The sequence below is a fragment of the Cibotium barometz genome, chromosome 5 (assembly GCF_041138505.1).
Source record: "Cibotium barometz isolate CiBa-2024 chromosome 5, ASM4113850v1, whole genome shotgun sequence".
NCBI classification, from domain to species: Eukaryota; Viridiplantae; Streptophyta; class Polypodiopsida; order Cyatheales; family Cibotiaceae; genus Cibotium; species Cibotium barometz.
Window position 1 is genome coordinate 59,258,615 of NC_141050.1, and position 10,401 is coordinate 59,269,015.

The following is a 10,401-nucleotide window of genomic DNA, read 5'->3' on the forward strand; positions in this document are numbered from 1 at the left end:
CTTCCATGATGGCAATTCCATCCTTTGGCTCCCAAGGCAGACCCCTCAGCAGTTTGCCCAAACCACACCCACCATGCCAGTACACCTATCCAATAATCGATGAAGATAGTTTGGTGACCAATGGGGTAGGCAAGTCCCCTCCTCGTGGGCACTCAAAAGCTCAATTTGCCCACCCCTTTTCCCCAACGGAGCCTCCTTCACGAAGCTCCACCCCACCCTTCGACTTTGTCACCAAACGAAGGGGCAGTGCTACAAATGGCTGAGCTTCTCCAACCACTCAAAGATAAACTCAAAGGTAAGCTCACAAATCTAGCCACATGGGCCACTCAGTATAAAACCCTCTTTAGGGGTGCTGACCAATAAGCACATGTCAAAAAAGAAAAAAGAAAAAAATCATTAAAAAAGAGAGAGTCTCTAGGTGATTAGGACCACGGGCCCACCTTTTTCCCTCACCTATGTACAACACCTCTGCAAATCTCATTGGGCTCTATTCTATGTGCACACACTGCACAAAGCTACATCATCGGCCAGCCATCTAGGTACATCTCTAGATGGGGGGACCATGGTGGGTGCAAGCCTGGTCAATGGTACAACCCATCACCTAGATCTTCTTAATCACCCCCGCTTCACCCCAATAAACGTGCTTCATGCCTAATCCATCCTACCCAAAACTTCTTCTTCGGCTCAACATCTATGGATCCTCACCATCAACTACCACTCCTATCCACACAAGATCTTAGTGCTTCAATGACAGAAGAAGACAATGCACCAAAAGCAAAAGAAAGAACACCACAACCTGATGACAACATCCACGAGAGCCAAGATACCCATCACAGTGTCTTGACAAAGATGCTAGAGCTTCATGAACATCGCCATCGATATATAGAATCTTGGAGCGCAAGCAGTCTCCATGCGTGTTACCTCCTTGTCCCTATGGAAATCCCCCCCACCACTTTCTTATTAACCCCATTATTTTACTAACTCTTGTTTAATAATACCACCTATCTCACTACTGGGATACTGTCATTAAGTATTCCATGCTAGTCTACTCATTCAAGTACTCTGACTTCTCTAATGAGGATGTCTCGCCCTATAAAGGCGATTGGAAAAAACACAAAAAACAAAATAAAGAGTACTGCTAGGCACATCAAACAAAACAAACTGATAAAGGCCCATCAACCTAGCTGGATACTTAATTGCCAGTACTCCACTAACTTCTTTCCATCATGCTAACTCCCCCACCCCCTCTCATTTCTGGAGAGACTAGAGAGAACGAACCAAGTGCGACACTTTCCTGCATCCCTCGACAACCCCTCACTGATCACGAGGATGCGATCGACTTTAGGAAGGGGAGTATGTTAACCACATATTGGTTAACAAATTCCTATGACAACTATGTCCGCACACTTATGTAATGGGCACTAGTACTATACATTGTAAATCTCATCATTTGATGAGGGAAATGCCCTAAAGACGCTTGCAAGTATTGAGCTTCAAAGGACAGACGAGATCTTGGTTAGTTGGCCAAACCATAGAGAAAAGCCATATAACTATGTTTTGGGCGCCTTGTGTCACTTACTCTCCCGGACGGCCTAGTGGGAAAAGGCTTGGAACTATAAAAGCCAATTTCTCTTATTTGTAACTCATTCTCCCATTTGTATAATAGAAGTGGAGTGTTCTCTCTCTCCCTCTCTCTTGCAACTCTACTCTAGCATGTGTGGTGTGCTTAGGGTTAGGGTTTGGGAGTGATTAGTGCTAATCACTTGTTCCCTCTTGCTTCCTCTCTTTTTATCTCTTTCTTGAGTGATTAGGCTTACCAACACGATCCTCTTCCGCAAAGATCCCGCATGATCTTCACAAGAGATCTTGCATCACCCATAGGATTAGAGCAATCATCTCGGGGTGACGAGTGTGGGAGGACATAGTGGAGCTCTTGAGCCTTGCTTGAGCTCGGCGGATAGGAAACTTCCCATGACACGTTAGGGTAGGGTTTCCTTAACATTAGTTAACCTACCTTCATTTTTCTACATAATGGTAAGTAACCTTGCCTTAAGCCATCAAAGTCTAGCATACAAGGGATGGTAGTCGGTCTTAGTTCTCCCCACTAGTAACCTGAAAAAGATATTAAAATGAATTGTGCTAAATTCCTATCTTGTCTGTCACCCTCCAATAAGTGCTAGCTAGATTGATAATAAATCATTAGGGTTAGGAGAAGCATATTCTAACTCCTAGAGATCAACACAACAGAGAAGCATATTCTATCTTGTCTATCACCCTCCAATAAGTGCAAGCTAAATCATTGGGGTTAGGAGAAGCTTATTCTAACTCCCAAAGATTAGCACAAAGTATCCATTCGTATTTCACATTTTCATTCTTTCTTGCTTCAAAGGAAGTAGAAGCTTAGCTTGTCTCCTTTTCCTTTATCTCTTTTTGGTATATATAAACGTGGCTATACTCCCTCTATTATTATAGCTTATATCTTAACTCACAATTAAAAACTCACAAATAAAACCCTTGATCCTCTCAAATAAAGCCCTTAATCCTCACAAAGTTGAACGATGTCTAGGAAAGCAGAAAAAGTCAAAGAAAGTAGAGTTCGTGCGATCACATGGAGAAGAACACATGTAAGCACACACTCAGTGCACACAACCCATGAAACGACACATGTAAACAACATGTGTAATAATCACTAAGGGATCCAGTCTTCAAAGGCACATCTTGCATAAATAGGCACTCACAATAGCTAGCACTTACACTAAGCCTCAACATTGACAGCCATCTAAATACATCTCTAGATGGGGGGTATCATCCATCACACATAGATCTCCTTTGTACATGTAGGAACCTCTAAGATCTTCAAAGAAAATAGCTCCTTTCCTTCTCCATTGTTCTCTTCCTCAACTACAACCAACATAACAAAAATCTCACAATCAAGGATGCACACGCCCAATCGCTCCTTGCTTTCTCCATTGTTCTCATCCTACAACCAACACAACAAAAATCTCACCACCAACAAGGAAGCACAAGAGGAATCACTTGTTGCCTTCTCCATGTCCTCTTCCTATAACTAACACAACAAAAATCTTCTCCATTGTCCTCTTCCTATAACTAACACAAGACAAATCACTTGTTGCCTTCTCCATTGTCCTCTTCCTATAACTAACACAACAAAAATCTTACCACCAAAAGGATGTGTAAGCCCAATCTCTAGTACCACCATCAGATGATTTAGAAACCATACATTAGTACTGCACCCAAGAATTTTGGGCCACCACATCAGTCATAGTCAATCAAATGAAGGTGGTCTTGGCACATAAATTCTTAAAGCAAAGCCACATGCCCTCTTTCTTTGAACAGGCCCAAAGCACTTACAACCCTAGAGGTGAGGCCTCACATCAAACATTTATATGCTAATACTACAACCTTGAAAAGCTTCTTAACTCAAGGGCCAACATGGATTATCTTTTAAACAAGCCCTAAAGTGTGTGGATTGGGCTCCTGCTGCCTACCAAAATGAACCTTGCAAGATAACTTCATTGACCACATCCTTGATCATAGACAGGTAGCAGAAGCCTACTTTACCCACACGTAATGGAAGCGATGGCACTGGACTTTATAAAGTGGCCTTAGCCTGAGTTTAATACCAAATAAAGGATGCAGAAGATGGGCTACCGCACCCACATGGGAAGTTGTGGCTCTATGACAAAGATACATGTGTCGACTCTAGTCTTGAACATTTAGCTTATCTCTATGTAGATGACTTGATCATAATCAGTGGATCTCATGGAAATAAAGACAAGGTTATTCAAAGAGAGGATCTCGGTCTAAATCTTAAGGTAATCAAAGATGAGAATTTACCTTTTTGTGACAATTTCAACATGCAAAACCAATCTTAAAGTAGTTCAAAATGGATACATGAAACACAATTACAACACCAATGAATGCAAATGGTAAGCCTATATTCCAAAAGTTGCAAACTTTGATGCAACTTTATATGATTAATTGGCGAGTTCTTTCATCTACTTGACCATTACTAGGCCAGACATTACACATGTTGTAAATCTACTTTGGATTTTTCATAGCAAAGCCTAAAACAACTCATTGGAATTCCTCCAAGGGAGTGTTGAGATATGTGTAGGAAACCAAGGAAAGTGGAATTTGATTGTTAGATATATGATAGTACTACATTGTGATGACATGTACTTATGCTATGGACACTTTTGTCCCATTGGGTTTTTTCCACGGCCATCCACGTGTGAATGAGCACCTTAGGGTTAGCTAGTATATATACAAGGAACCTCATCCTCAGTTTAGGGTGGCTGCTCATTTGTACTTTCTCTTTTGTATCTTTTGTGCTTGTAGAGAGCTTCATCTCTCTTTTGCACTTACCAATCAAAATGTTATATATAATCCATGAGTAAACTAGATGTCATGACAACATAAAAAAACGAAAAACTAGCCGTCGATAAGTAATTATAACGTGTATGTTGACACAAACAATATGATATTCCGAAGCAAAAGATTTAGCAAAATAGATAGATGGAGAATAATTTGAATTACTATTACAAATCCATATTACAAGTTGTTCGGGAGTAAGGTGCACAGTGTTTACATATGTAATCATAATTGATTTCATAGAGATAAACAAACACTTCATTGAGTAAATTTCATGACCAATCTAGAGTAGTAATACAATATTGAACACCAATTATAGTTGTAGAGATTAAACACTTCATTGACTAAATTCCATGACCAATTTATAGTAACACAAGATTGGACATCAATGATAGTTGTAGAGAAATTCTATGACCAATTTAAGCTAGTAACACCTGAATTGAACACCAGTTACAATTGTGGAGATGATATAGATAGATATAAATTGTAATGACTAGATGATGAATCACATGAACTAGAAAGATTCTTTCAATCTTACAAATGGAGGCCTTCTAAACACACTGACTAGCAAGTTATACTTATCCTTGAATCGCCTTAATCAAACTGAAATACAATGGGTATTTATAGTGAAGTTCTACTGTGATGAACTGCACTGTAGAGACAACCTGCCGAAGAAAGTTTATCAAATTCCTCACCGATAAGGTGCAGCTAGGTACTTAGCACATAACTTCAGTTCCTCATTGCCATAAAATTACACGACTTAAGGTTTTTTTTCCACAAATCAATGCATCTTCCATGAACAAATTTTAAGTCAACAATAAGCTAGCAATGGATTGAATGCTGAGCCTATGATTCTTATATAACTTTAACACCACCCACTCAAATATGAATACTTATACTTCAACAAAAAAAGCACAAAAAACTACTCAATATATCTCCTTTCGACACCTTACAAAGCATTAAACGTTATCCACAGGTTGCTCTACTAATATAGTTTCATGTATAAATATTACATAATATTAAAAACGTTAGCCACAGGTTGCTCTACTAATATAGTTTCATGTATAAATATTACATAATATTAAAAACTATACCAATATAAAATATGATATTTACAAAAGCAATACATTAATTGATAAGAACTGTATTAAATTACATAATCATAAAATACAATATTCGCAACTACACTAATTAATAAGAACTCGTATAATACATTAATATATCAGGGAAGTGCATCTATCCCTTTATGAGGGTTGTGATCTGGTCTCTCCAAGTGTTGCTTTTAAGTAGCAGAAGGATCTTCCTCAAGAAGAAAGGAGATGTGGAAAAAGGGTTTTCCTTTGTGTTTGTGCGCGTGTGTGTGCGCGCGTGCGCATGCACACACGCTCCTCTGTCCTAGATATAAATGCATTTGGGCAAACGGCAGTTGTTGGAGCCAACACTCTCTTTTCCATCATCACATATGTTCTATGACACCATATTGCAAACCCTTGGCTGCTGCATTTTGAGGGAAAGCTCATCTGGCTTTGCATAAATGATTTTGCTTTCGCGACATGTTTATCCCACCAAAAATAAATGGGCAATCCTACCTGTGTGAGTAAATGGGCAATTCTACCAGCATGAGTCCAACAATCTCACACCATGCTAGATTTTTCACCCTCATTGCCTCCATCTTCTGCCTGCTGCATGTCAGCATCTGCATAGATGTTATACATACAAATATAAGGTGCACCTTCCTTTTCATCCAATCGCAATGCTTGTTCAAAGACCTCCCTTCCAAGCTCCACATTGCCCGACTTTCGACAAGCACCTAACACGGTAAGCATCATCACAACATTGGGATGAAATGGTGTTTTCATCATCATTGCTACTGCCTTGTCTAATTGGCCTGCACGGCCAAGGAGATCAACCATGCAAGTGTGGTGCTTAAGAGTTGGAGTAATGCCATAGTCTTCGCTCATGGCCTCAAAGTATGTCTCCCCCTTATCTACCAGACCTGCATGACTGCAAGCATTAAGAACACTAACGAATGTGACTGGATCTGGCTTCCTGCCTTCTCCTCGCATTCTGTCAAAGATAAAGAGGACATTTTTGATTTCTCCGAGCTGGGCATACCCTGAAATCAGTGAATTCCACGAGACTATGTCTCGAACTAGAAGCTTATTAAACAAATCCTCTGCTTTTGCAAGAAAGCCACATTTGGCATACATATCAACCAAGGCAGTTTGAACAACAAGATTGCCTAATGACCCTTTTCTTTCTATGTCAGCATGTATTTCTCTGCCCTTGTCTATGGCTCCAATGCTGCCACAGGCTTTCAAGCTGCAAGAAAACGTGAAAGCATCTGGAGATACACCCTCAAGTTGCATTTGTTTAAAACAATTGAGTGCTTCCTGACCAAACTCATGCTGTGCATATCCTGCAATCAGTGCAGTCCATGTAACTGTGTCTCGAGCTGAAAGATTGTCAAACACCTCCTGCGCTTTTGATAGCAAGCCACATTTGGCATACATATCAACCAATGAGCTACCAAGCAGCAGGTCTCTTTCCAGCAACCCTTTTCTGGCGATCTCAGCATGTATTTCTCTGCCCTTGTCTATGGCTCCAATGCTGCCACATGCTTTCAAGCTGAAAGCGAACGTAATAGTATTTGGAGATACACCCTCAAGTTGCATCTGTTTGAAACAACTTAAAGCTTCTTCACAACCCTCATGTTCAGCATAACCTGCAATCAGTGTAGTCCATGAGACTACATCACGAACTAGAAGCTTGTCAAACACTTCCCGTGCTTTCTTGAGCAAGCCACATTTGACGTACATGTCAACCAGTGCGTTGCCAACATCAAGATTGTTTTCCAACAACCCCTTTCTAACAATCTCAGCATGTATTTCTCTGCCCTTGTCTGTGGCTCCAATACAGCCACAAGCTTTTAGGCTGCAAGCATACGTTATAGCATTTGGAGAGCGACCCTCAAGTTGCATCTGTTTGAAACAGTTCAGTGCTTTCTCCCCACGCTCATGTTGCACATATCCTGCAATCAGTGCATTCCATGAGACTACATCATGAACCGGAAGCTTGTCAAACACTTCCTTTGCCTTTTCGAGCATGCCACATTTGGCATACATATCTACCAAAGCGTTACCAACAACAAGGTCGCTTTTCAGCAACCCCTTCCTGGCAATCTCAGCATGTATTCCTCTTCCCTTGTCATGGGCTCCAACACTGCCACAAGCTTTCAAGCTGCAAGCGAATGTGATAGCATTTGGAGAGACACCCTCAAGTTGCATCTGTTCAAAACAGTTCAGAGCTTCCTCACCGTGCCCATGTTGTGCATATCCTGCAATCAGTGCATTCCAAGAGACTACATCACGAACGGGAAGCTCATCAAACACTTCATGTGCTTTTGCTAGCATGCCACATTTGGCATACATATCGACCAACGCGTTGCCGAGAACAAGGTCTCTTTTCAACAACCCCTTTCTGGCAATCTCAGCGTGTATTTCTCTGCCCTTATTCATGGCTCCAATGCTGCCACAAGCTTTCAAGCTGCAAGCAAACGTGACAGCATTTGGAGAGACACCCTCAAGTTGCATTTGTTCTAAAACATTCAGTGCTTCCTCACCACGCTCATGTTGTGCATATGCTGCAATCAGTGCAGTCCATGTGACAACGTCTCGAACTGGAAGCATATCAAACACTTCCTGTGCTTTTGCAAGTGAGCCACATTTGGCATACATATCCACCAGCATGCTGCCGATAAAAAGATCTGTTTTCAACAACCCCTTTTTGACAATCTCAGCATGTATTTCACAACCTCTTTCCACATCTTTCAGATTGGCACAAGCCTTCAATAAGGCGACAAAAGTACACCCACTTGGATGATGAGAATTTTCTTGCATTTTATGGTACACAGTGAGAGCATTCCTTGGGTCCCCACATTTGATGTAACCATTGATGAGAGAATTCCAGGAACACGCAGTCTTGGATACTAACCTGTCAAAAACCTTTTGAGCATTGCACATGCTTCCAACTTCCACCAACATGGACACTAGGTAGTTCCCGAGTGATTTTTGAGCTTCAAGCCCACTTTTGCACATGTAGGCATGCAAGCGCAGAGCATAGGATAGGTTTTTCTCTTTTGTGCACATGCTCAATATGTATACGAGGTTCTCAACCGAAGGCTGGGGCAGTCTCCCATTTTCCAAAGAAGCAAGGGCATCCTCTAAACTAAGTGTCTCCCAACCACAACCACAACCACCACCACCACCACTGTTATGTTTGCCGTTGTCTCCTCCTTCGGGCAATCTGGCAGAAGACTCTTCCTCCGTTGTTTTGAGCATATCTCTAACGCAGTTTCGATTGTAGCAGTGGTCCATCCCCAGCGACTCCTTGCTGACCATATGTTTGAAATCTGAGGCCTTTACGTTTGTCTGCTTGATCCACAAGAACAAGGCTCAGCCTCAATCCAAACAGCGGCTTGACCTTCTGTGCGAGAATGGGGGGCACCCACTTACTTTGCTCTTTTGGCTGTCACACAAATGTGAGGGATCTGTAAAGCAATCCTTTCGCTGACGCTCGATACTTGCTATTGATCGACCTGCCGAACCCCCCTCACAGACACGCACAGGGTAAGACCCTCCCCACACTCCCACCCCCCCCCCCCCAAAAAAAAAAAAAACCAAACACACACACACACACACAAGGACATGAGGATGATCTTCAGCGCTACATAATTACATATAATTGCTTACATGTACCTACTACTCACCTTACCGACGGGAGGCTGCATACCTTTCTCGGGCTGCGAGTGACTCCGAAACCCTGGTATCCTGCTACAAAACACCGCAGGAGAAGAGCAGGATCCGGTGCCTGATCTGCTGCTAGGAAGACTCTCCATGCCGATGCAAACGAAGGATTTGAATATACGTTATGGCTAACTAGGCATGAGACCAGCAGCCCGGCTCAGCTTTTCACAATCCAGCCTGTAATCAAAGCCGGGGTTCCTTCGGCGGGTGCTTTAGTCCCTAAATTGATCGTTAGAAAAACGGGAAACAGAGAAAGACAGAAAAAAACCTGTTCGTGTGATGCTGTCAAAGCTCTACTTGTTATTTCAACCCTTCCCACTCGGAGTTGAACGGATACTCATTTTCATTCCTCCAATTCGGTTAAAACATGCCTCCTCCTCTAGATTCCCAAAATTGTTTCTAGTTCCTTGACCTTGGCAAAAGATACATCATGTTGCAGGCCCTAAGATCTCTTGAGTTTCAAGGTGGTCTTCGAATACACGAAGGCAACCTTTAAGTACGTCATTTCTAGGTGGAGTGGGGTGATTTGGTGTTGTACATAGGTTGTCCACTTGTGATGACAAGGCCCATTTTAGCTCTCTCTATAACTCCTAGATTCACAAACAAGCAACAACAAAACGGTCGTGGGAAAACTTGCCTTGCTTCCAAGCTCCAGTCTATTGAAGCCATCCAAGCTTGACCTGTGGTTGCCATATCCTCTTCTTCAAGCTTTCTCTTCCTCTCTATCACAAAGGAAGCTATTTCACCTTCCTACAAGGACCCACACACCTCTCACTATCTGCTCTCACACTCACACCAAGCATAGACAGGAAAATAAGCTAGAAACAATCTAATCTCTACTCTCAACTCTCTCTCGCACACACACAACAAAGATAAAAAAGCAAGTACAAGATTAGAGAACTAGTTTAGCATAAAGGGCGATTGTGTCTATTCATTATGAGATAATGCCTTATATATACAACTGGCCCTTGTTCACACTTGGATATCCAAAACTCCTAAGTTAACTATTTGAGTTTGTGTGTGGCCAACTTTCTCATAAATGTTACAACTTTTCCTTTTCATAAGACTTATTCTTCACTCTCATGTATGGCAGAGAGCATCTAGTTATTCACCAAATCGAACATGTTGCCTTGCACAAGAGAGGGAGAGAAGAAGACAAGAAAGACCATGCAAGGGTCGGTTCGAGGGCTAGCACTTAGGC

General features: G+C 41.9%; 1 protein-coding gene across 2 annotated transcripts; it reads right to left on the bottom strand.

Moving 5' to 3' along the window:
- Nucleotides 1-5,573: 5,573 nt before the first annotated feature.
- On the bottom strand, nt 5,574-9,684 carry LOC147638704 (pentatricopeptide repeat-containing protein At5g39350-like). Of its 2 annotated transcripts, XM_086798668.1 has the most exons (4): nt 9,469-9,684; nt 9,187-9,377; nt 8,910-8,992; nt 5,574-8,825 (listed from the first exon to the last, which is right to left on the bottom strand). In XM_086798668.1, exons 2-4 carry the CDS (start codon nt 9,290-9,292, stop codon nt 6,030-6,032), a joined length of 2,985 nt encoding a protein of 994 aa, XP_086654794.1. In that variant the 5' UTR covers nt 9,293-9,377; nt 9,469-9,684; the 3' UTR covers nt 5,574-6,029. The 2 variants fall into 2 exon arrangements, with proteins under 2 accessions (XP_086654794.1, XP_086654792.1); XM_086798666.1 differs by having other exon boundaries at nt 9,187-9,684.
- Nucleotides 9,685-10,401: the final 717 nt, after the last annotated feature.

What these genes read in the sequence shown, in the direction of transcription:
- LOC147638704 (XM_086798668.1), bottom strand. Translation starts at nt 9,292, where the DNA reads ATGGAGAGTCTTCCTAGCAGCAGATCAGGCACCGGATCCTGCTCTTCT. An exon ending in TCACTCGCAGCCCGAGAAAG is followed by an intron (nt 8,993 to 9,186) that starts GTATGCAGCCTC and finishes GGGGTTCGGCAG; the next exon opens with GTCGATCAATAGCAAGTATC. An exon ending in GTGACAGCCAAAAGAGCAAA is followed by an intron (nt 8,826 to 8,909) that starts GTAAGTGGGTGC and finishes TGGATCAAGCAG; the next exon opens with ACAAACGTAAAGGCCTCAGA.